The 27424-nt window shown below is 36.8% G+C and overlaps 1 protein-coding gene across 1 annotated transcript; it reads right to left on the bottom strand.

Annotated features, from left to right (window-relative positions):
- Window positions 1-812: 812 nt before the first annotated feature.
- On the bottom strand, window positions 813-22652 carry MYCT1 (MYC target 1). Its single transcript, XM_031611869.2, has 2 exons — window positions 22498-22652; window positions 813-3746 (listed from the first exon to the last, which is right to left on the bottom strand). The coding sequence occupies exons 1-2, from the start codon at window positions 22547-22549 to the stop codon at window positions 3220-3222; spliced, it is 579 nt and encodes a 192-aa protein (XP_031467729.1). The 5' UTR covers window positions 22550-22652; the 3' UTR covers window positions 813-3219.
- Between the last annotated feature and the right edge of the window lie 4772 nt (window positions 22653-27424).

Genomic DNA, 27424 nt, shown 5'->3' with positions numbered 1-27424 from the left:
TGTCATGGCATCAGGATGATCGAAGTTCTGTCCATTCTTTCCTGTGTGATTCTTGTCATACCCTTTAATTACTGCTTTCACTGTTAAAAAATTGTTATATACAAATCTGTTATGAAGTTTAATTAATTGCTTGTATGTGCCCTGAAATCTGCAGAAATACTTTTAAAATAAATCAGTTCTTCCTCTTAATATTTTATATTGTATCCAGAGACTATACATGAGGAATTATAATCTTTTGATATAATTATTATATAATCATTATAATTATTAAAATTATTATAATTATCAATTATAATAGCCTAGGTGATCCCTGAATTCTGTAGTTCAATTTGATGGTCAATCCCACGCAATTTAAGCAGGCACTCTGTAAGCACTGACCACATGCTTAAAGCAAATGCTTTGTATATTGAAGTCCAAGTACTGGGAAGCAACTGAATTTTAAATCTGTAATTACCTTGTTGGTGAGGGATATTCATATTGCCCTGAAGTTTTATATCTTTTGATGAAATCTCATTTCATTTAAGAAACAGTTAATTCCTATTAACGTAAGAAAACAAAGCATTTTCCTAATAATAATTGCTTTAATTCTCACATGCAGTCCTTGGAAAGTGTTCTAACATTGCACATTCCAATGCTAACTTCATGTATTATCATCATCAATGGTCTATCTCTTCACAGAGAAGATGAAAGATCAAATCTCCATTAACATTCCCAACTACATCAGCCTGTATAATTCAAGATAGTAAAATTCTATATAAGTATTTTTTATAAAAGTCAACACATCAATTTTTGAAAAAACAAAACCCATGAGATCAAGATTACAACACCTATCTTTATTTCACATTCTGCATCTTCTGGGGAACTTACAAAACACCAAATTCAGATATCGTTAAAACTGATATCCAACAATCCTGGTTATGCATCAAACAATCTGTGTTTTTAATCTCCCTTCATCCAAGGGAAATAAAAAAATATTTTGATATCCAGTGTTCATGATAAAAAATACAGTACATTTAAACTTCCTTGTCTACACTGTATGCTAAATATGCTATAATATAAGTAATATGCTAAGAAAATATGTAATTTTCATCTTAAACCATGAGTAAAAAAATCACTCATCTGGAATGATTTCTCTCAAGGATGAAGCAGTTTTGGCCAGTTAGGTACTGTATGCCAAGTACAGTCCATTAGACTCAATATGTAAAGGGAGAAGGTGTGAACTATGCTTTTTGAAAGCATGTCAGAAAAGGCAGTGTCACCTATTCTAGAACTAGGAGACCGTGAAAGCACTCGTATCCAATGAAGTTCATCAGACTCAATAAGACTGTAAAAGAAAAAATACTATTAAAGAATAAAATAACAAAACTTCTTTTCTCCAGTGGACTATTTTTTTTTAAGCCTGTAGCTTGTGATTAGCCAAATGCAATTTTGCAGCCTTATCAGCAAGTCTTCAGTGTACTGGAACTCAAAGTGTCTGCTATGAAAAAATGTAAACACAGTAAGTGGTTGTTCTAGCACTGACATACATTCCTCTAGAAGGGAAAAAAATTTGTACATTAAAAATAAAACATGAAAGCTAGCCAGTAAATAAATGCATGATAACTTGCTTCTATAAGAAAGAATACTTGTAGTTTATAATAAGTAATGCTTGTAAGTTCAATGTTTGTAGCAATATTTGCAGATGTGTGCAGATTTGTGGCTGGAAGACTGTAGTTAAGAGATCAGCAGTGCTACACAAAGGATGCTGGACTCTGCAGAGAAGTGTGTACTGCTAGACACAAAAAGTCTGCAAAGTAAGGTGTAAAGCATTTTGCTCATTCTCAAAATCTGCTGTATCCTTGTCCCTCTCAGAGAACAGGTAAGGACTCAGACTTTCTGCTGAAGCACAGGATCAACTCCTCAGGATCAGAGGTCCTTCAGGTGGTAGCTGTTAAGCAGATTTAGGAATTAAATGTCTGTTTCTAAGTGAGGAGTAAGACTCTTCTCCTACTCATGGAAATTCTTTTGTCTTTATTCAAACATGCAAGACCTAACAGAAAATTGATATAATCAAACACAAAGCTGCCCCCATCTATCTGTATTAGTTCCAAATCCTGAACTTCTCATATGGTACTCAACTAAGAAAGTGGTTAGCTTGACAGAACACATGTATAACAGTCAAGAATGTAAGTTAACCTCAACTAAATATTCCATCTTTATCTTCATGTTACACACAACTGTACGATATCAGTGTTCAGCTGTAAATGTCTAAAATGCTGTTAATGAAAGGCAAGATTTCAGTGAATCACTTTCCAGGAAGAATTAAAATTTGGTTCTATTGGAGAAATATAATTTTAAATAAGGAAATGAGCAATCTCACAGCAAAGCAAGAAACTTAATTAAAAAACTGGTGGTCATTCATGCAGTGCTTATCTTGATAACCACAACCAGAAAAATGAGACATCAGGCTTTCTGTTCCCATACAGCCTTACTGGGCATTAAAAGGTGGCTACCTCTTCAGCTGGCAGGAGATAGAAAATTCTTTAAGACTGTTATCAAGCACTTAATATGTTCTTCAAAACTTCTCTTTACATGAAGGATGTTATACCTCAACATTTTTCTCATACTGTGAGGAATTTCATACAAACAACTTTAACACGGAGTCCTTTTAAAGTTCTCTGCAATGAATAGAACCATGGATGGAACTGTGATGTTAAACCTTCTGCATGGTCTTTGTCTAAGGTTCTTTATTTAGAAACTGTCGTTCGGTTATAGTGAGCAGGTGGTTAAAATCCTTGGGAAAATGCATAGAACCAGAACTTTGGGGTTTAATTTGCTTGTTTGCTATTTAAAAATGAACAAAATAGTGAAAATTGCAATAATGTCTGTATCAGTCATTTCTAAAATTCTCTTTGAGAAATGATCCATTTTTTTTTAATGCAGCAGCATTTTCTTTCCTCTAAAGAAAAAAATATAGTGGTTACAATACAGCAGTAGATATATGTCAGCATGTTGCAAAGCAGTAAATTAGAGCCAGTAGTGCAAAAACAAGTGATTCATTGGATGGTGGGACATAACTTTAAGAAATCATCACTACCTGCCTCCTGGCAGTGCACATGCCCTCTGCAGTGTGTCACAACAGCTGGAGACTTCTTGGAGATCTTCAGCATGAACAGAAAATTGCTTGAGATGATTGAGGTTCCTCCAAAAATGACTGTGTGTTTGTGGCAAGGACCTATCTCAGGAGTCTGGGAATGCTTTTATGATGGTTTCATACGCAGGAGGAGGGGTTTGTGTGGAGTGGCAGATACGGAGGCTATTGTTAGACCAGTGGAATTCAGGTCGACTTAAACTGTTGGTTGTGCTTCCCACAAGGGTTGTAGTGGTGTTGGTGGGAGTGAGAGTGATCAGCTGACTGTTTGTCTCCACAGGGAGGGGAGGAGACTGCAGAAAAGGGTGGAAGGTGGATGCACGGAAACTTGACTTCCTGGGGAAAGAGTTGGCTTGCTCCAAGGAGGCTTGCCGCTGGAAGGTGAGGCTGGCCAGACTGAGGTTGCTTCGACGTTCACAGCTGCTGTTACGGTAAAATCCAGTCCTGCTAGAAGAGTGGGATGTGGGTCTGGACCGGCGAGTGAAGGGTGAAGAGTTCCCCTGGGAAATGTGGGCACTAGCTCTGCGACGGGACAAGCAGGTGAATAAGGCCCAGATGATCCCTCCAATCACTAGTCCGATCAACATGGACACTGTGAAGGCTATTGTTACGTGCTCTGAAATACAACAGAAATACACAGTAAGGATACTTCAGATCTGAAGCATAACCTTGCCTGAAAATGATTTGAATGTGGCAGCCTCCTTAAAAGATGAGCTAACCTACACATATTTGTGCAAAATATGCAAACCTTTACAGCATAAACAGAGGAATTCATACTGTCCTTGCTACAGGGTATTTTTTTATTTAGTTTGCAGAATTCAACAACATTTGGAAAGTAGCTTGCATTTAATACCAGCCTCTCTGCCATTGCAAGGGAAAAATCTTTAGTCTCTCTCATGAATGGCCACCAAGAACCATCAAGGTGTGCTTATGAAACCACCAAGCTTTTTCTTCTGTGAGCAATACAAAGTGTGGATTTAGGCAGGCTTGCCATCCTTTTCACAGGTACTTATGTTCTATGCGTATGTGTTTACTAACTTACCTATTACAAGTGAGATATATCCATGTTCTTAGAGGATTAAGCCCCATATCTATTATAACAAGAGATCACATCCCAGACTTTTACCACTGAGAAAAAGATACCTTAAATCCTTATAATAATTAGTGTAAATTACCATACCCAGAACAATTTAGGTTGAAGGTAACTGTCAGTAGTACTAAGTCTATTGAATATTTCTCACCTCCCATGCTTAATTTGAAAATACACTGATCGCCCATTGGGAAAATAAAGCATAAGGAGACTTGAAATAAAAAAGAGCATGAGGAGTGTCATTTTCTCCCCTACATGTTTTCATAGGTGTAGAGGAATAAGATTTTCTAATAGCTCAGGTACTTCAGAAAACTTGTACATTTGTAATCTTGAATAAGGCCTGAAACAAAAGGAAAACATGTACAGATCCCCTAAAAATACAAGCAGGGCTTAGATCACAAGTGAGATATAACTCTTGTTGACTATTGATTGAGAAAAGAGGAAATGAGTGAAAGAGAGCCATAGAAATATTTGAAATGATTATTCTGTCTATGTTATGATGCTTGTGAAACACTTCTGTTTAGAAGGAGAATAGAAAGGAATAAGGAAATGAATATTGAGGAGTTTATTCATTCAGTACTTTTTAGGAAAGATGAAAATGTAAGGAGGCCCAGAAAATTTGAATTCTAATTAAGCCACTGGCATTTTGGATGTATATACAATCCTGTTGTTGCTTGTTTGTAATTTCTGTTTTCAGATAGGTTTCTGATCACAATACTCGCAAAAGGTAGAATAAAGATGTAGGTGATAAAGCACAGGATAGTTCTGCAATGTACATCTTCCTGTTAAAAACACTTTGTTGTCCTTTTGATCAGAGGCAGACCAGACTTGACCTCAAAATATTATTTTTCCTAGAGCCCTCATTTTCAAAACTAAGAAACTCTTGACTGGGCAAACAGCAGCAGAAGGACAAATGTTTGTTGTGTTTTTGCAGGAGCTCATGTTTCAACTCCTGACTGCAGATCAGAGCCTCGTCGCCATCAGTAGCTTTTTGACAAACATGTAATGATTCTGCACTTTATAAAGATATATTTGGAGACATGGCAGGCTTTACTGTGCCATTTATCTTTATGTAAGAAACAATCTATTAGGCTGTTTTAATGTGTTTAGCATCTTCAGTTGCTGCATATTCCTCCTCATACTCCTGAAGATGGGAAGGAAGAGCCAGATCTTAGTGACCCTCAGTGAGGAGAGCCCAGAACGTGTCCTAAAGATACCTTCCCAAACACCAGAACTGCAGTCTGAGCATCCCTATTCTTGTCCCAGCATGGCCATGGGAAAGAGGATCAAGAGCTAAACCTTTTTTAGATTGATTTCTTCCACATCTTGCCTAGAATTCTAGTTACATTATTATATTTGGAGATGGTCAAGAAGTCCTCCAAACACAAGGGTCTGTTTGCTTCCCAGTATCCCTGCTCCTATTTGGGCTCCTAACTCTAGTAGAGAGGAGAAGGTGCTTTCTATAAAGCTCACATGGAAGCCAAGCTCTGTTAGACAAACTAGCATGTTTGACTCAGGGACTGCCATCCACCATGGCAAGGGTTTGTCCCTGCATGCCTCTAGCCATAATTTTCACCACCTGCGCAATCTAATCAGTGCTTCACAGTTAAAAGCAGATGAGGGAATTGACAAAGGTATTGAGCGTAGCTCTTTAGTCCTTCCCACGTGCAGTTCCCCTGTGCTGGAGGTACAGCACAGGCAATTATCCTTTTTGATAATACCTTCATTTTCTTTAACTTCTTTTATTCTCTTATTTTTCTACCTCTATGTTTGAATGCAAAAAGAGAGGGTCAACTTATTCTCTGGGGAAACACAGCTGGCTATCTCTGATTATTGCAGTCCCCATCTAGTAAACCATATCCTCTCATTTCAATTTGTATCTAAGTTTGATTCTTCTAGTTCCTATTATAGAAACATGACTAGATCTATGGGTTACTGGTATTTTTTCTTTCTCTTCCCAGACTATCCCTGACTTCAGTGGGAACAGTGGGAGCAAAAGAGGATGAATTTCACTGAAATGTAGTTCATTTCTAAAAACTTACACTGAATCTATGCTCATTGATTTCCTCTTTAGAACGTCCAGTGATCACTGCCCTGAGGTGCATTGGAGAAAATACTACAAAACAGAGAAAAATCAAAGGCAGAGCGGGACTTGCTGCACCTGGGATTTTCAGGAGAACAGCTGGCTTTCACAGAGTTGTTTTTCTCATCCTTAATCTGGGCAGTGCCAGGGCAGATTTAGCCTTTCAGGAGAGCAAGTGCAATGCTGCTAGGATGTGTTTCCTAGGGAGCTGTTACAATATCCCATGGTTTACTGAGGACTGTGCATGCTGTTCTGTCCTCTGCTTTTAGAAGAAGAGGAAAAAACATTTGGGGACGTGTAGGGATGCTGACACTAACTTCCTTGGTGTTGGTTCTCTAAATATGTTTCAAACAGTATGTTTCTCAGGTTATTCACACTGTCTTCTTTATTTGCTTATGTTACAACCGGAAAGATTGGGCACCTCATCTCAGTCAATTTTACCTCCTCTGATCCTCAACAGCAGCTGAGACAAATGATAAAAGTTTTTCAACAATAGAAAACAATGAAACTTCCAGGTAAAATGTCAGAAACAAAAGGAAACAAAGCATAATTCAAACCTGCTGCAAGATTAACAATTTGATACATTAGCTTCTTCAACTTTTTTATCTATGGTCCTTCCACTGTTTCCATGTTAAAAAGGTCAGAGTTTCAGACTCCACTTTTTTTTCTGCTGTAGTCGTTGCTGATTTCTTTAAGCCTTTTACAATAGGCTCTTTAGCAGAGTCTGTTGTGGTAGGACAAGGGGAAATTATTTAAAACTAAAAGATGGGAGATTTAGACTAGATATAAGAAAAAAAGGTTTTTTACAATGAGGATGGTGAAGCATTGGAAAATGTTGCCCAGAGTGGTGGTGCATGCCCTGTCCCTGGAGACACTCAAGGTCAGGCTGGATGGGGTTCTGAGCAACCTGATATAGCTGTAGGTGTCCCTGTTTATTGCAAAAGAATAGAACTAGATGACTGTATCGGAACTGTTGATCATGGCCCGAACCTCTGATTGACCACCTGAGGCAAGCAATGAGTCAGCTGCAGGAGCACACATGAAGGCAATTCACCTGTGCTACTGGAAAAGGTGGGTTGCCTGGCTCCACCTCTCCTAGATCCCATTTAAGTGCTGACTGCCACTGAGGAAGGATCTCTTTCTAGAGATTGCTCCTTATGGAGTTTGTTGTGAGCCTACAACATTGGTGGGTATTTTTCATTTATTATCTTTCTAGTGCAATGATCCTACTTAGCCTAACCTCTGTGTGCTTATTGATTGCATGATGACCATTAAGTCTCCTTCCAACTCAAATGATTCCATGAGCTATATGTCTGAAGCATTCTATCAAGCTTATAGTCTCCAGCATGTCCTCGATGCACTGTAGAATCCATGCAGAAGAAATTTGGAAGTCTTTTTAGTAAAGATGATATAATGTCTGACAAGGTGCTTTTGAAACAAGTTCTTCCCATCCAATTTAGGCATTAGTAGCAGGGACAATCAATCTGCAATTCTTCTGAGAAGAAATATCTTAGGTAAATTTGACCAGGAAATTAACAACAGAGCCTTATTAATTCACCACTGTGAAAGTTAAGAAAGATGAGCAATTTTCCTGCCACTATGCTCACAAATGCACACAAGTGCAAACTCTTCAGCTGGCCAAGTTCGTGAAAGGATAGTAATATCACTTAAATCATGAAAGAGCAACTTCAGAAAGAGCTTCCCAGGGTAAGAACAAGGGCAGCAGGGGGAGAAGTACTGAATGCAAAAAGCAGAGAGATGGAAAAGTGCCATTTAGTGCACACATAACTTGAATCTGAACTGCATCATTTCCTACAATTACCAAAAATGAGCCAGACAGTCCTAAAAGTATCTCATCTGATCATGCTATTGCCAAATGCAAGGTGGTAGATAATATCCTTAGATAGCTATACATTGCGTCTCTGGTAGATAACTAGTAGATCACTGATTTCTAGTAGATTACTCAAATATTGCAATCTTCTTTGTGTTTTAAAGCTGTTAATTTTTTGTTGTTTGTCTATTAAAATAGAAATAATACAGTAGTTTTAGAAGTTAAAAGTGGTAAGGTAGTTTGTTAATCAATAATGGCATTGCTCTGCATAAGAACTTAGCTTGCTATAAAGATGTCATGCATATTATGTGAGTTCGTGTTTCTTTTCATTTACTTCATTAACTGAGAGTAGTTTTGCCATCTCTTCTTCCTTTCTCTTGCTCAGTTAAGTGGATGACATGAAAATTTTATTTCATATGGGATCCAGCAAGCTTGTTTGTAGAACATATCACCTACAAGTTGCTTGATTTTAGCTGCATTAAAAATGAGTAATATCAGAACATAATATTATGTTGCATAGTGAAAAAGAGCTCTCTTTGTATTTTTCATTCAAGTTTCAGAGTTTTTTTTTTTTTTTTTCCATTTCAAATATTCCTTCTCAAATTTTTATGAAGCCTTTCCTTTATGGCACACCACATGCTTGTGACTAAAATCTTGTCCAAGTAAGTGAGCAGCCCTCCCTCTACATGCACATAGACTTGCCTACACCCTGCTTTGTCTCAAATGTGAAAGTCCCTGAAAAGTGGCAGAGGCTTTAATCTCAAATATGAGGAAGTCCAGCTCAGTTTCTGCTTCAACATGAATTTTTTTTCCCCCAAATGAACATTCAGTGACAAAAGATGATACAAAAACTTGTAATCCGGAATGGGAATTCATTCCTGAATACCTCACAGCTTAGTGCAGAGCACCAGCTAGTGTGTTTAAGTATGAACTGCACTTGTGAATGACAAATCTAGTAACCTGACAAGTAAGAAAGATTCAGATACTGTTTGCCTTTTGAAGTGAAATTCATCACAGTCAACAGTGAATATTTGTAATACAGCCTGAGTCGTGCAAAATCAGATAAGAGCAGTCCAAATATATTAAAGTTTTAATGAACTCATAAGGTCTTTCTTCCTGCAGCCCTAGTAAATATGCATACATAAGCTGGGGGAGCTGAAACTGCTCCTTCTCATAAATCCTAGGCAGTGAACATGAAAAGGAACACCCTGGGCCCAAAGTGCTACCATTTTTTCCCAGCACAAAAGATCTAAAGTAATTTTATTTCAGCTCTAGGAGCTCCAAGAAAACTTAGCTTGAGGCGGTAATAGAAGCTAGCTCCTATGATGCTGTTGTTTGAGTTCAGAAAAAAACAATTTCTCTGTAGCTGATAAGTGTTGACATTACTATCTTCCTGATAGCTGCCACTAATTGTATTAGCAAACCAGCCTCTCATTAATCATTTGTAGGAAGTCCATGATTCAGCTGGGTGGGTGAATTGGTTTCTTTGTGAAAGCAGTCAGCTGTGGTCTGAGTCACGGCCACAGCTTGTTAAGAAAATGTGGTATTTGTGAAAAGATGGAAAGAGATCATCTAAAACATAAAGTGATTCAAGCACCTGTGACGCCCAGAAAGCAAGCATATGAGGATGGTAAGGTCTGGAAAACAGAATCTGTGAGAAAAGCCAAAAGAAGGGCAGGCTGTATAGAACACAAGTGTTAATAAGATAGTTAGGCTGTCAGAAAGGTCATTCTACCTTCGAACACAGCTTGTAATAGAAATGTTTTATTCTTCCTATGACAGTGATAGATTATTTTCTGTAGCCACAGAAAGTAATTCTCCCACTAATAAATGAATTGTTGCTGCAAACAAAGCTTTTATATCCACTACAAATCAGGTAAAAAGTACAGAAATAAAGAATGAAATAAAGGAAATTCAGATTAGAATTGTAAAAAGTGTTTCTATTTATGAGGACAGGAAGAAGCCAGAACAGATAGTCCACATGAGTGGAGTATCCACACTCAAATATTAAAGATTATAATACACATATCAATCAAACACTTCTGTAAAACAGTAAATCTTGTCTTGAAAAAAAAAAAAAAAAAAAAGAAGATAGTACAGTGAAAGCTTAAGACTCAAATAGACATCATTTTGTGCAGTTCCTAAGATGTTCTTTGATCAGGCAAGCAAAATAGCTCCAGAAATATCTGCAAATAAATTAATAAATTGACAAGGAAAAAAAAATGGCACTGCCTGTGTCTTTCGATGAATCCTAAGTTTGAAAAGCAGAGTGGATAGCTGTTTGCTAGCAGGTTAAATTTTCAAACAAGCCACCTACTTAGAAACAAGGTTGCCCTCTGCTGGAAATTAATGTTGGAACTCTACTATGTAAATTACTCTAATTCTAATTAAATAGGATTAAAAACAAACAAACAAAAAAAAACCCTAACTAAATAAACACCTAGATGAAGGATAACAGAGAAGCTTGTAGTACCTGAAAACTCAGACTGAGTTGTGCTGCCATAAGCACTTAAGAACTGGTGTTTTCAAAGACACTGAAAGTCAGGTACAGTAAAGAACAACATAAATAAATATTTGGAAGTTTGGTGAAGTATAGTTTGTACTGATTTGAGTTTCTTTGCAAATATCTGTGTTGATGGTGAAAGGTGATGATAAGTCAGTTCCTGTTTCTTGCTATCTAGTGGTGTCCAGAATGAACGTTTTCTGTAAGAGTGTATTTTCTTTCTTTTTTTTTTTTTTTTTAACTATCATTCACTGTGATAAAAATCCAGAACAGCTGAACAAAATCCTATAAACCAACGCAGATGTAATAATCTTGCTTTGATATTACTGGCAATTTGATTTTTTTACTGGAATAAATAAAGAGTAATTGTAATAATCAGAAGGAAACATCTAAGATAGAGATGTCACTATGTTTAATTTCATGCCTTTGGCATAACTGTGCGAAACCAAGCACAGATTCCTCTGTGCAGACAGAGATAGAAACTTTGTTACTGCATGGTTTCATTGTAATTCCTGATGCATTACAAAGAGAGTAATGTAATTGTGATCTTTTTTGCATGTGCAGCACAGTCCTCTGGCAAGAAATTCTTATCAACCTCAAAAAAAAAACCAAAACGAAACAAAAAAAAAAAACAGAGCACAGGCCTAAGCTAAATGTTCTCTGCATGGATCTAAATCAAACAATAAAACACAATTTGCCACAGTGCAATATGCCTTCTTTGTTATTATTTAATTGATATGATTATTTTACAGAGCCTGAGAATAAAATCATTTCCTGTATGAAGATAAGTGAATAGAGTGATGTTCTAATGTTAAAGATGATTTCTTGAAATTCTTTTTAAAAAAGAATAAACAAACAAACAAAAAAACTACCTTCAGGGAAACAAGAAATCCAGGGTTAGTACAAAGCACAGATTTTTCAGGTTATTGGGAAGCCTACAGGCTTTGTATCATCCTCAGTCCTACTACAACAATCTTACTACAGCAATCCTACTGCCTGTGGTCTGAGACCAAAAACCCAGACACAGCTTCAGGAGGCTTACTGTGAGAACCCACAAAAGGCTGAGAAGGATTTATACTGGCAACCTAAGATTTATTAGAATATGAAGAATACAGAATATATTAGAACATCAAAAGGAGTCTTTTAAAAGAGAAAAATCAAAGTGGCATTTCAAACTGTATAGTGCATCCTACAAATGGTAATTCTCAATGCAGTGCTTTTTGGAAATGCTGCAACCTCTGCACATTTGCTGCTGTATCAGAAGTGCCTCCTGTCAGCAAGAGGCAGGACTTAGCTTCTTCTCTTCACTGGTAGCTCAGCTACTTCCAGGAATCAGTCTCTCCTTCACAGTTCCATATCTCTCTTAAACTCCATTGCAAACGTACATCATATATCAGCATAAATGGGCTGCCCAGGGAGGTGGTGGAGTCACTGACCCTGGAGGTGTTCAAGGAACGTTTGGATGTTGTCTTGAGGGAAATGGTTTAGTGAGAACTATTGGTGATAGATGGATGGTTGGACTGGATGATCTTGTAGGTCTTTTCAACCTTGGCGTTTCTGTGGTTCTATGATTCTGTGATAAACAAAATGAATGATAGATATGTGTATCTTGGAAGAAGATGAAGAAAATCTATTGGGGCCCCAAACTGTAAAATTTCTCAAAAAAAAATCTCTTCTCATTCAGAACACTTTTGCCTTTGAAATATTGCCAAAGAGTGCTGACTGCTTTAACATGGGTGATGCCTGCTCAAAAGTAGCTTGGAATGAAGATAGTATTCAGTTTTTTATTTATTGGATATAGATCTATAGATTTGTAGATATAGATTTTTAAGATAGTATTTAGTGTTTTATTTATTGTCTTTTATTTATTTATTTTTGTGATTGCTAAAACTACAGCCTTCTTGTGGTGAGAATGCAGAATGTTGTAAAAATTTGAAGAATGGGAAGAAGAGGAACCATTTGAGAACTTTGATAAATACTGATCAATATTCAGTAATACTGACCGGTATCTAACAAACAGGTGTTCAAATAGCAGGAAGAGGAGTCTATATTTAATATAATCACATTTTCATACTTTTATTTTATTTTATTTTTACTGCAGAGATACTTGAACTAAATCTATTTAGCAGAAATGCCAAGTCATGGCCTGAAGCAACGATTGAGCACCTGGTGGGAAGGCAGAGCCAATCCAAAGGCCCAGGGGAGCCCAGGGGCATTGCATGCTCCTGAGTGACCAGAAGGGATAAAGCCAGGATCTACCCCTTCCCAGACCTCAATTAAGGATTGGCAGTGGAGGTGAGAACATATCACCAGAGATCTCTGCCTGTCTGAGGCCTTCTGAAGGGAAGTAACTTTTTTTTTTTTTTCCTTTGTTTCTGTAGTTTTGGGCTTGTCTGCACTTGCTACAGCCTGGGATTCTGCTTCCCTATTGTCATTGCTGTGTTTTCCATCACATTATAACATTACAATCTAGTAGTGCAAACAGATTTCCTGGTACACTTATCTTCCTCAGACATTGGATATCACATTGAATATGTGGTTTTGAGACGACATAAATACATTTATGTGTGATAGTACCGTACTTCTCAGTTATCTGCAATGAAGAAATCTGAGCTTGTCTTCTTTTGGTACTTTCTGTGTGACTATCAGTTTCAGATTTTTCTTGCATCAAATATGAATCTAAATATCTACTTCAGTGTGATCTAGGAGTCTTAATTAAGTGATATTGACAAAAATCTGTGCAACTACAACAAGCTTCAACAGAAGTAATGTCTAATTCGTTCACTCATTCTTCCATTACACTGGTTAGCTGAGAGATAGTATCAATGTAATTTTTAAAGCAAAAGTTTTAAAAGGAGGTTATGATAATGGTTAAATATCTCACAAGTCTATGTTAACAAGCTGGATTTTGAATTAAAATGTCTGAGACAGGGAATTTATTTTCTAGTAAATAAGACACTGGAGAAGCAAGGCAGAGGCCTCTTCTGAGAAGAAGAAAATGCCTTGGCTGTATTCTCCAACAGGCATATGTCAGTGCCCAAAGTAGTTTTTGCATTGTGTTGAGCATGATGTCTTTTTATCCCCCCAGTTATTTTGCTGAATAATTCATAGATGTCATTTAATAACATGTATATATTTGTGTTATTGATGTAGCTTTGATTGAAGTGTTTTAGCAGACAACTCCAAAATTTTCAACAAAAATCTTGTTTTTTAATACATGGAAATCAAGTCTCCTGAGTTTCTTTTCCATCTCCTCAGGAGAAGGGGGATTTAGTAATTTTTTAGGAGCTGTTAGGAGCATAATTCAGACTTGATTTATATAAACTTAAGAATTATACAATAAAAAATTTGACTAGATAGTCTTTATTTAGGTTGTTATAGGAAGTGAAGCTTCCTACTTTGAAAGCAAGCAAATAAGTAGTCAAAGGGATATGATTATGAAATGAAGACAATCCTACAAAGACAAAGGCTCATTCCTGAGTCATGATTTTATTCTGTGGTCTCTTTTTATTGTGGACATCTCATGTCATCTGCATGCTTCAGATTTATCTTCTGCATTAGGCTGACAGCACTGCTTACAGCCATTCATTTGGCTCGCAAAGATTTTCAGCTCTTGGTTTTATGAGCTACAGTGGCAAATGGAAAACTGAGTATAAATACAGAGCATTTGCCTTCAAAAATTTCTACCAGAAGAACTGAGACAGAATCAAAGCATGCCCAGAATGTATTAACTGTGAATCTGAATCCTGCTAGGCTCTAGCTGTTGAGCATACCGCTATGTGGAGTTTGTCTTGGGCAGAAAGCATAGCATTAAGCTGCTTTTATTGTGTCTCTGATATGTTAACGCATTCACTAGTGTAGTGCTTGCAAGAAGAAACATACTTTCCCTAAAAATGAGATTTCTGGGTCCAGTGAATAACTAAAGCATTACTCTCTTGGCAGACAATTCATTTAAAAACAAGAACTGACACATACTTAGTATATTATGTGTGCCTGCCAAATATGTATGCACATTTTAATTAATATTTAAATAATATTATGAAGAAACTTCGCCTCATCAATCTACTACCATAGATTTATATCATTTCTGCCAAAGATGGTTAAGTACTTGATAAATCAGTGTTTGGATGGTGGGGGTGGGACAAGGAGAGGAAAGGAGAAAAGAAGCAGTAATTAGGAGGCAACAAAATATACCCTGAGGATGACAGATGCACATTTAAAAGAATAATTCATACACAAGAAGAAACAGTGTTCAAGAATAAAGCTGGTCTCATAACACAGTTTTGTTTCTTTCATCCAGCTATGGTAATACCCTTTTCTTTGGACTTGCTAGAAGAACGGCAAGGGGGGAAAAGGGGCCCTCATTAGTGTCTACTTTTATCTCTGTGACAAGCCTCTATTTAAGGCCTTGGAATTGATTTACATACTAGCTTCCTGAATGCAAAAGCTGATTAATGATAAAATCCCCTTTGTGTCAATGATGGAAACACATGCTTGTTTCACATGCTTGTCAAATCTTTTACTTCACTGACAGTAAAATAAGTATAATTATATTAAAATTGGAATAGTCTGAACCTTGAGAAAAAGCATATGCGATTTATCAAATTCTAGTTTGGGGTTTATATAAAACAGTAATGGTCTAGTAGTAGATAGATAATAGTACTTCAAAAGCTAGACAGAAAATAAAACACAGCACCAGGCTAAGACACAGTTCTTTTTCTCAGGGAAATCAGTGTGGGTAGAATATGTTTAGATTTGGTGTATGACCTTGACTCCTGTCCCTGATGAAACAGAAAGGAAGTGCTAACTTCCTACACTATTTTGGAACCACCATAAGAGGTGTTAGAAGGCATGGTGCAGCACCTGTTTGTTAGTTGCTTCATGTGCTTTTCAGCAACACTGGAAGGCATCACACAGATGTCACACAGGCACAGCAGATCCAGCAAAAAGTACTGCCACATGAGAAAGAAATTCAGCTGAATACCTGGCCTTCTAATCATTACTTCTCAAATACACCTGGAAAGAACAGAGACGTGGTATACCCTGAAGATGTAATGAGGAAGATGGTCAACACCTTTCTTCTTATTACATTCTAAGTTATAGTTTTATTTATTTTGGGTGATGGTAGATAGAGGAGGTGGGGGTCCTAGGTGCTATAAAACAGATTCACTGCTGTCACGTTGTCACTGAAGGACAGATGTTTAGGCACGTTTGCTGTAATTGCTGATGGCTCACCCTCATATGCTATCTTTTCGTTGTTGTTGTTGTTGTTAAACTCAAAACCTTGTCACTGTTTCTCATAGCATTAGCACTAGTTAAATGAAAGATTTGTCCTGCCTGAGTTGCTATCCTATGCTGTTTGCTGTTGTCTTGTGACATCACAAATCAGCTCAGGACTGTTGTTGGGGAAGCAGGAAAAGGAGGCTCTTCTGATGATCTTGACCTGGTAGATCCCTCTTCTAGAAATCTTAGCTGTTTTAGCCAGAGGAGTGATGATGTGTACAGATCTTTATTGCCCCAGCGGTTCTCTATCTACTGTGATCATATCAAAATTTTGTGGAATATTTTAATCATCTCCTTGCCACTAGAACACTTGAGAAGTGCAAGGGATTTTAGCTATCTGATACTTTCTACATTTCTGTCAGAGGATTTTTATGTGGGTTAGCATATAATGAAATCAATCACAATGAAGGGGAAAAAAAAAATAAGAGATGCTATTTGTTCAGGAAAATTCCTGTTGTTCCTGAAGACATGCAGCAGAAGTTTTTCTGATGCATAGAAGGGTGTGCAGCCCTGTGAAGAGTGAGAAAAAGTCTGTCTTGATTCCAGTAGGGATGGTGCCACGTTTTATTGGTGTAAACATTATTTCTGTTTTGTCAGGGTCTGACTGAAGTCCCACTCTATGAAGTTTGTGATGGACAAAACCAAAATCAGTATGAAAAAAAAACATTCCCCATTCAAATGAAACCTTTGCTTAAAAGATATGAAAACATGACATTACTGTTAAATTTCTGGTATCATAACATTTAATTGAGGAGGTGAAGGAGGAACTGAAGATCATAGAACATATGTATTTACAGGAAGCATTTACGAAAATGGAATCAGCTTTCTGTCTGAATCTGTGTCACGCTTTGTCACATCATCATCATTGTTTTCACAGCACTCATACGAAGCAGTACAGGATATTTCTCACTTTTTTTTTTTTCTTTTTTTGTTAAATAGAGATACAAAATGTGAAGAAATGAGCATTCTTATCTTCCAGAAATCCTACTTAAAATCTGCCTTCTATTATGATCATTTTTGCTAATGTCTTTTGGGGATCCATCCTGCTCTAAGTTCAACTTGATCATAGAAAAATAAAGCAGTTCTAGTTTCTCTGGAGGAAAAAAATGTATTATACACCATGTTAAAATCTCTTCCCTGGAAGTTCAATCACATTTTGAAATAGATAAAAAATTTTGGCAGGAGGAGGGGGGTGGGAGATGCATGAGTCACCCTTACCTTCACTCAACCCAGCTGCTAACCCATTATCTAGGTATATTTGCAGATGTACTCTACAATAAAGTCAGAGAAACCTGCAGACTTGACCTATCTTTATTTTCTGTATTATAGCCTCTATCATACATGTATAACATTCACACAAATAGAACTTTCTAGTGCAGATAATATTTTGCACGTATTTTAGAGAAGTAATGCTCTAGTTAGCCCATATGAACAATATTTTCTGGCCTAAAATGGTCAAGAAAGGAGGTTTTCAAGGCAATTATTTTTTTCCCCTTGGTTTCTATATCTATTTATACAGTAGATTCTAAGAGCCTTCTGACTAAACTAGGAATTGCAACCCCCCTTCCTATTCATTATTTTCTACATTAGACTACATTTATATTGGATTCTCCAAGTTCACATAGAACTAAAACGTACCAAAACCAATCAATGACAACATTTGGATTGTACTCTCTTCAAAGCAAGTCTGGGAAAGAATGACAAACTGCTATTTGCTACCAGAGGTCTTTAAGGGTACGTACACAGAAAGGTAGCTTTGGAGGTATACAACTTTTACATTTTCAAGGCTTAAGATTGAAAAAGTAAAGGATAAAACATTAAGCAGATGATGGAAAGTTAGGTAAGCAATGAAGACCCAGCAGGGATCTGAGCCATTTATATGATTGGGAAAGAATAAGAGGGAGAGGTGGATGGAAGGTTTGTTTGCACGCAGTTGGTTCTCATTGTGATAGGGATAGAAATCTGCTCAGGATTTAAGTCTTTCATCCTCACATACTGTGAGGTGAAACCCTGAGTTGCAAATTGCAAGAGCTGGCTCAGTATCCCTGATGAGCCAGACATCAATCAGACTCTGACATTCAAGTCTGAAACAACAGAATCATTAGGAAAGTGCATGGTAGGGAACTCTGGGAAGACTGAGTGACAAAATCATCACTGAGGATGTAGTCATTGTTTGTCAGATGAAGAGATACAGAACAAATGTGAGAGCTAGCCATTTAGGTTGGACTTCCCTATGTCTGAGAGCTGTGCTATAGTTTCTGTCAGTGCTGCCATTCACAAGTAGTATTTCAGTCCATAAAACAAGAGAATAGTGCAAAATCCTTAACTACTATTATTGCTAGACTGGTAGCACAACGCAGCATATTAGAATATACTGATTAACAGGTTGTGCAGAGAGGTTGTGGAGCCTTCAAGCTTCAACCAGAAAGGTTGTAGAAATTTTCAAAAACTGCCTAGATATTGTCCTGGGCAACTTACTCTGGGTGGGCCTGCTTGAGCAGGAGTTTGGCTAGATGACCTCCAGAGGTCCCTCCCAACCCTAGTATTTCTGTGATTCTGTTTCTATGAATGATTTACTTGTATTTTCCAGCAGATTAGATAGATTGACTTCTTTAAAGCACACTTTAATGAGGGGAAGATCAATGGACAGACAAAAGAGAAAGACAGGGAAAACTTGACAGTATATATAAAATCATTTTTAGCTTATAAAAGTCAAGGGATAATGCTTAAAGTGACAGTTCCAGACAGTTCTCAGTCTTAAAATACTGAATCCAGTTGGCAAACAACACTGTTTTCTGTACACCAGACAAATAACACCCGGGATTATAACTCAGGGAAAAAATTCTCCTTAATAATTTTAATGGAAGTAATTTTAATGTTGTATTACTTAATAGATACTTGAGTAAAACTAGACTGGAGTATAGTCTAGGAATCCAAGTTTATGCTGATTAAGATCTACTTATATTTTTTTCTCTCTGCTGTTGTCATATTCAACAGATCAAACGTACTACTTAAATTGAATTTCCTGATCTGAAAGTATTTTACTGTTTACACTGGAGGAATAGGATTGTCTCAAAGCCATTTATTGTATTTAATTGTGTGCGACTGAAAATGCTTTTAGGAATTACAAGAAATGCACTGCTGGTTAAAATTGAAACATCTTTGTTTCCACTGTTCACTTACAAATCAAAATGAACTCAATAAAGACTATATTAAAACAATAAAAAATGAGATTAGTAGTTGATGGATGGGTACCAAAAGCTGAATTCCTCACTTAGCTAATGCCACAACAAATCTCCCTTTGAGACTACCAATAAAAATCTAATGCAGACTTTGTTTACAGTCCCACATGACACCAACAGTGCTGAATTGCAGCAGAGGCTGCCTGTAAGTGCTTCTGTCTCTGCCAAAGTACCATACTCTGGAGTCCTACAGCAAAATAGAGCTGCAGAAGATACAAGGCTCCATAAGAGCTAGCCTCTAAAAGAGGAATGCTCCTGCACTCTCACAGCCAACTTCTCTGAAAAAAACAAATATGTGTAAGAAGAAGGAACTACTAAAAAAATGAGAATCAGAATTCCAGAGAATGAAACAAACTTGTGAGTTCCAGCATGTCCACTTCCGTGCTTGTTACACTTTACACAGACTACATTTGCTCACAAGGTCAGGATCTCTATCAAGAGAATAAACTAAAAGAGAGCATTCACATTCTTCTTTTCTTTCTTTCTGCCAGAATTGATTTTAGGCCAGCAGAACTACTGTTTTGCTTCTTCTGTTTTATATTGCTGCATAATTTTAGCATTTCAGAAATGCTGCAGAATGATGACAGTGAAACCTGAAGTGAAAAGAACTAGGACTTGTTGCAGGATCTGCAGATGAAGATGCTAGTAATTCTCCAGCATAGTCACTGTCTCTATACTGAACCTGCAAACAAAAGCGTGCTATATTTTTTTATCTTTTTTTTTTTAACCTCTTAAGGACTTGAAATGAGTTGAGGTAGAAGATTTAGGCTACTTTAAGTTATTTGCATATCATAACTTATATGAAGTTATGCATATATCTTGGTTTTTATTCCTGTATGGATGCATGTATGTGTTTCTAACAGAATTGTGGACTGGAGATGTTGTAAAAATGTTTGTGTACTCACATATAATTGGAGAACAGTTAGTTTGTTCAATGATTTGAAATTCTTAGAGTTACTTCTAAGACGCTGTTGTAAGAAATTACCATTGGAAACTGGATGCCTTCAGAAAACAGAATGCCTGTACATTTTCCAGAATAGAGAATCAGCTGTCAGACAGTAAGATCTTTCTGAATTGTGAGAAATTAAATGTAATTATGTAAATCCTTCTAACAATTTTTACAGCATTTACTTTTTCCCCACAAGGTTAATTCCTCTCAACAAGCTTTTGCACACACTCCGAAGTTTACATATTGGCAGAGTCCTTGGGAGCTACTGGGAAGTCACCTACGCATGAAAAAGGATCTGCGTCTTGGTAATGTATTCACATTCTCAGCAGAACATGGTAAGTGAGTTAAAAAAGATGAAACAGACTGTAAACAGTATCCTAAAAAAAAACCAAACTAACTTCAAATATTGCATACCCATTTAATAAAATATATATTTATCTTTACTATGTGTAGTTTCATGTTTACCTCACACATCTCCAAGGATGTCAGCAAACACACTTCTATCATTTTAAGCAATGATTTCCTGCAGTGAGTTTGCATCAGTCATTGTCTTCTGATGCTGGCTACTGTATGGAACAGTGTAGTATCCCTCCCTAGTATAATACATGTGATATATCTAAAGGAAAGGAAGAGTAAAGCAATTAAATCTTCTAAACTCAATCAGAAAAATACGAAGAATATATGAAGCTTCTCTGCTTTCTAAGTCGTGTGAGCTCTTCACAAAGATTTCTCTGCTATCAGAGTACATGCAAAAGGGAGCTGATCATGGCTGGAGAAAAGTCAGTCTCTGGCAAGCTGGGTGAAAACTTCCAGTGAGAACCAATGCCGGCTCTTTCTGCAGTAAAACAGCTCAAGCATGTGCTGCTCTGTGTCCTCAGATACAGGTCTTGGCACTGAAATATCAGGGTTTGGCACACCTGGTGAGGAGCCTTAAATGAAATAACTGAATAACGGCAGCACCAGTGCAGTCCCTTGAATACAATATGCTGCGGAATTTAAGTTCACTTCGTAAGTACTTTTTGTGTACCTTTTCTGACTCATCATGAAGATGGAGGACACCTTGCAAAAAATCTGGTTGTTATTGTTAGTGAATTCTTAGAGTTGTATATAACTTTCATGTTTCTTGTGAATGAATAATTTGTCTCAGAGTAAGTCGAGTCTGTATTAAGAAGAGGCAGGACATTTACAAAAGGTTTCTTAAAGTACAGATGACAGTACTTCCATTTTGTTCTGATAGTGACATTTTAGAACTACAAGCAATTCCATTCTACAAAAACTTACAGTCCATCAGATAATAAAAGACCAAACATTAATAACAGCAGTTCTTTTTCCTCACTTAATATCAAAGTGCTTTACAAAGACATCCAGTATCATTACTCCACTTTCTAGCTTAAGATACAAAAACAAAATGAGTTGCTTGTGACCTCCCAGTAGGAAAATATATGTGTCAGCACAGGAAATATGTGTAGGGCATTCAGCAGACTCTTACATCATATGCTAAGGAAGAGAAGAAACTTCTCTAAATCTTCTTATATAGTTATTTTCCACTTTTCCTGGGGTGCTTTCATGTAAAATTCGCAGTATTAGTTCCTGCTAATGCATACTATTTTTTATCTTGATGCAGTGCACAGATTCTTGAATGGGCCATTGCTCAATAATAAGGATAAGAGAGATAAAAATAGATCATATGATACATTCTTACAATACCTGCTAATGTTAATATGTGTTATCTCTTAGGATCAATTCACTAAATCTAATTGCATCTAATGAGTTTCAGTATAACATACATTTTTACTTCACATTGAGTACATATCAGTTAACTAATCATTACCAAGTTTGGATGAAGGAAAGTGGTCATAATGGATGATAAGAAAAATATTGAGGAAAATACATTGAGGAAACAGTAAGGGAAATCTGATCATGAGATACCATAGAAAACTACCAATCATTTTACATTCTATTAGATTGAGAGTTTATTACAAAGGTTGCAACGTTTCGGTTTTGCTACTTCTTTTTCATCAGTAGATGAAACAAATCATGCCTGCCATGTAGGTACATCCATTAAACAGTTCAGAATGTCTACTTGATCTGAAACACACTTGAGTCAATAGACACCTTTTCACTGACTTCAGTAAGGCGCTTTGTCAAACAATCAATTCTGCCCTAGTGATTCCTACTGCTTTGATTAGTCAAAACTCATGATAAAACTTTGTCAAAGAAGCATTTGGTAAACAATCTTTTGCACTGCAAGAAATGCTAGCAAAATCTATTCATAAATTTTTGTTTGCGACATAAGGTTTGCATAGATGTATTTTTCTGAGGCAATTAACAACTAATCTCAGCATCTACTTTAATGATATTCTAGAATAAGAAACAAAATCCTTACCCCAAAACTTTGGTGGCCATGAAACTGGTGAGTAAGTACTGTTCTTATCCATAACATCCAAATGATAGATATAAAACAGAATGTCCGAAGTGCAGCAATGGATTTCTGAATGATTGAGATTTAGTGGTAGAAGTAATGCTTTTGTGCTGCTAGGGAACTGGGCTTTTTTTTTTTTTTTTTTTTTTTTTTGTCTGAAAGGAAATGGATGCATCACATTTCCTGCTTGTGGACTCGAATTAGCAAGTGCTTGCCTTATCTTGAAGCCCCACATGGTTCCTGAGACAGAGGAATAGTTTCCTTCTCGTCATTTCCTCAGCCAGAACGAATTGACTTAGAACAATACCAAATCTCCTCTTTCCCTGAAACTTTTTGAACCCCAAAATATTTGGTGGCAGAGAAATGCAAACTCCTTTTTTTTTTTTTTTTTTTTTTCCCCCTTTACTTATTTTCTATGTTAAAGAACTTTCTCAAATATTCTGAAGCACTTACATCCAGTGGTAATTTCCTATAAGGAATAAATTTGTGTAAGAAGCTTTTAAAAAACACCATTTCATTAGTACATTGATTTAGGGTATGAAGACTGTTAAGTATTTCTCATTGACTCTCAGCTATTCTGAGGAACTTGAAAGGCAGCAGGTACTGCTATTTTAATGAGTGTATTTTATATTTCCTCTGCCAATTCTTTTCCTTTCCACACCCCAGTCTAAATTATGAGATCCCTGGAACGCAAACAGACATTGAGTTAGTTGTTTGAATAGTTTTGATACGAAGTAGTGTTAAATCCCTGATGGAATGTGTAAGCACTGCTGCTAAAAATAATAAATAGCAATAGTAACACCCCTAAAAATAATAGCCAAAGTACTTGAGGATTCTGTTACAGAATTAATGGAGAGTGAATGGGAATCAATAAAATGCAAATTCATACATTTATATAAACAATTCTGTAGAACCTGATTTTAGCTATTTCCCTCTTAAATATATAGCTGATAATGGATCAAGTCACTAGATGTATACTTAAGGCAATTAACATAAATATTCTCTGGTGAATTTCAAATGTCTGCTTTTTTGAGGAGTTCTATGAGATTTTGGTTTGACCATTAATAAAATACAGAATCAGATACACCTATTTTCATCAGGAAATACCAAAACTTAGGAATATTCAAATCTTAAGATTTGGACCTGTATTATTTTACTGACCAGCAATTTTTGTATGGATTTTTTAAAAATAGATAGATATAAAGAATACTTAGAATAGGTACACTGATATTTTATGGAAGACTAATTACCTTCAAAGTTGGTGCTTAAAACAAAATATCCAAATATTGATTTAGGTATCTGAATGAAAAAAAAACAAACTGATTTTCATACATCAGCAAACAAGATACAGCCTAATGGGAAATGCTAGGTTTTTAGCTTGGTAGGGTACGAATTCCAAACTACATTACAAGAATATAAAAATTAAAGAATGCCATGACTAAAATAAGTTTTTTGCTCTAATAGAGACTGAAATATTAAAAAAAAAAAAGAATTTTTGTAAACTGTTAAATGAAAAGATTAAGATTTTTTAAAATGAATATGTCTAATGATATGATCATTGTAAAAGATTAAATACTGAGCTTAGTTTATCCGAAAATCAGCTAAGTTCAGACTTGGCACATGTAAATAATTCAGTCTTCCACATCATCAAGTGTACAAAATGTCAACTTTAATGCTTTTTGACAAGTCAGCAACAGTGAGAAGGGTGGCAGTTTATATCTGGATAGTGCATTACGGAATGGAAGTTCTGTCTTTTTCCTCAGGAATAAACAGTTTATTTTGATAACTGTGAGGAGCAATAGATCAGAGATAAAGCACCAAAAGTTATCTGGAGTAACTCTGCAACTCTGCAAGTTATGTCTAATAAAATTTTAAATGAACCAGAGAAATTTTATGCTCTTTCCACTATATATCTTTGTCTCCAAAAAGAATTGCAAGTTTGTGTAACAGAACTTGCCAAGAATAGGTACAGTGTATGAAGGGAAGACCCTCTGATGTCATTTAGCTGGACCTTTATAAGGCCTTTGCCATGGTCCCCCGTAATATCTTTCTCTCCAAATTGGAAGGATATGGTTTTGATGGGCAGACTGTTTGATGGATGAGGAATCAGTTGCAAGATCTTATCCAGTGAGTGGTGGTCAATAGATCAATGACCAGATGAAGATCAGTGACAAGTGACGCCCCTCAGGGCTCAGTACTGGGACAAGTACTCTTTATTATCCTCATCAATGACATTGATGGTGGGATTGAGTGCACCCTCAGCAAGTTTGTGGATGACCTCAAGCTGTGTGGTGTGGCTGACATGCCTAAGGGATGGATGCCATCCAGAGTGGACAGTCTTGAGCAGTGGGCCCAGGTGAACCTCATGAAATTCAACAAAGCCAAGTGCAAGGTCTTGCACCTGGGTCATGGCAGCCCCTACTGTTAATACAAACTGGGGAATGTAAGGATGAAGTACAGTCCTGCTGAAAAGGACTTGGGTGTACTGGTGGATGGGAAGATGGACATGAGCCAGCAATGTACCCTCACAGCCCAAAAAGCCAATTATATCCTGGGCTGAATTAAGCACCAGAAGGGTGAGGGAGATGATCCTGCCTCTTTACTCTGTACTGGTGAGACCTTATCTGGAGTACTGATGCAGATTTCTTTGTATAGGAGTACAAGAACCTGTTGGAAAGCATCCAGAGAAGGGCCACAAAAGTGATCCCAGGGATGGGATCCATTTTGAAGAGAGGCTGAGAGAGCTGGAGAAGAGAAGGCTACAGGGAGGCCTGATAGTGGCCCTTCAGTATCTAAAGAGGAGCTACAGGAAAGAGGGGACAGACTCTTTAGCAGAGTCTATGCTCATGGCGAAGATTCTTGGGCATAATGAGGAAGCCTTTGAAAATGAACCCACATCTTAACTACAGTTAATCAGTGCTAAGCAGAAGAATTATATCTCTGTCACTGGCAGAAAGAAATGAGCACTCCATCAGAATTTTAAAGCAACTTGATGAAAAACACTTCTCAGTTTTTCAGCTGCTTTACTGTTACTGATGCTTCTCAAAGAGACCTAGATATGTGTGCTGAATTCTCTTAACCAAACCACAAAATATTTTTTTTTCAAAGTATGCAGAGTTCACCAACAATAGACAATGAAAATGAATAGAATGAGCATCCAGTGAAACCTCTTTTTCTTACACTTTCCACCTAGAGATTATGATTTAGGCTGGGATTTCCTTTAATTGTTTTGCATTTAAGCAGCTTCATATTTGTCCTTGGATAGTTCTACAGCTTTCCGGATGTACGAATTAAAACTCAGGAATTTTTGTTCTTTGGCCAGTAATGAAAAATATTCCTGCCCCCAACAAACTATCTCTGTTAAGAGTTGTTCATAATGTGACAAAGACTGATAATCTGCTTGAATTTACTATCTTCAGTAACTCAAACTTTAAATCATATCAAACCATGGATTTCTTCAGTTTTCCTGCTACAGATCACAGTCTCCAGTAAGCTAAATAGCCTACTTCCAAATGCTGGCTGTATCAGAATACACCTTTTGATTTGATGCACTTGCTGTGAATGCAGAGAAATACAACTGCAGTAGTGTCACTGTCTCAAGAAAGAGCTTGGTCTCTAGGAGTGTATTAGATATTAATGATTTTTCTCCAGAATTTTCAGAAAGAAAATTCAGGCTAGAAAATGTAAGAAAGAGAATTTCAGACATTCATTATTTTTGGAAAGCATGAAACCCTAAGGACAAAACATGAAAATAAGATTCTACATTGCTCATAACACCATAAGCATAAGTTTAAAAGATTATAAAGTACATGCATAATGCCCTGTATTCCAACTTAGCTTGTGTGGTTTAATTATTTTTTATTATTCTTAGCATATTTTCTCCAAGGTGACCCATGTAGATCATAGCTCTGTAGTTCTCATAGGAACTGTTCAAATAAATTACAGTTAAGTCCATGTGATTTGTATTCTTTCTTTATTGTGCAAATTATCACTTCCTGAACTCTTCAGGAAAAAGAAATACATTGAAAAGGAAATACCCAAGCTTCTACTCACCAATAGGCATTTTTCCAGTCTGGCAAGTCTGTCATCCTTGCCTTGTATGTATGATGAGTTCATATGCATTTCATTACATTGTGCCCAATACCAACTGCTGCAAAAGCAAAATGCTGACAGCAAGATTCTGTTTCACCTCTGCTTAGCATAGAAGCAGCCAAAAGGTTTTCAGGAGCAGAAAGATAAAAGTCCGTCAAATGTATTTCTCTCAGTATACCCAAGAGTTCCAGAGAATTTATCTCCCCAGCTGCAGACATTTACATTGAGAAAAGACTGCAGTAGTCATTCTTTCCACCTATCCCTTCCTTATTATTGTAGCAGTTCTAGGGATCCTAACAGTCTTCAGAACTCCCTGTAATAGGGAAGATCAACTTTATAAAAGGCATCATTTGTGATTTAAAGGAGAACACTGCAAGTATATGAATCATCAGTGGGCTTGCACTTCTCTTGCAGTTATACATCTTAATTTTAGTGGAGTTTGGAGAGATTTTTGTCAAGAGAAGGTCTTTTCCAAAAGCATGTTTGCCTTTCCAAGCACATCATTTAGCTCTAGATAGAAGACATTAACCCAAAGCATTGAGTTAGCTAGAAAGACTCCCCCTGGGACTTTTTGTCCTTGTGGATGTGCATGCTTTCTGAATAATTACTGTGATGTATTTTAACCACATTTTGTGTTGTAGCACAGTATTTTCCTGAAATAAATATTGTAGTGCTGAACAGCTGCAATCTTGAAACTGCCTAATTTACACTGACTCAGAGTTGAACATAGGAGACATCCAGCGGAAGAAAAAAACATTCAGGCATCGTAGGGGTGAATGAGTCATAGGCTGCAAGATTG

Source organism: Phasianus colchicus, chromosome 2, assembly GCF_987193195.1.
Source record: "Phasianus colchicus chromosome 2, bPhaCol1.hap1.1, whole genome shotgun sequence".
Taxonomy (NCBI): domain Eukaryota; kingdom Metazoa; phylum Chordata; class Aves; order Galliformes; family Phasianidae; genus Phasianus; species Phasianus colchicus.
Note: the sequence above shows the minus strand (reverse complement) of the source record. Positions and strands in the feature narration are given on the sequence as shown.

Coding starts and splice junctions, on each gene's coding strand:
- MYCT1 (XM_031611869.2), bottom strand. CDS start 22,549: ATGGATAAGAACAGTACTTACTCACCAGTTTCATGGCCACCAAAGTTT. Junction 3,747..22,497: donor ATGGCCACCAAAGTTTTGGG/GTAAGGATTTTG, acceptor GTTGTATTTCAG/AGCACGTAACAATAGCCTTC.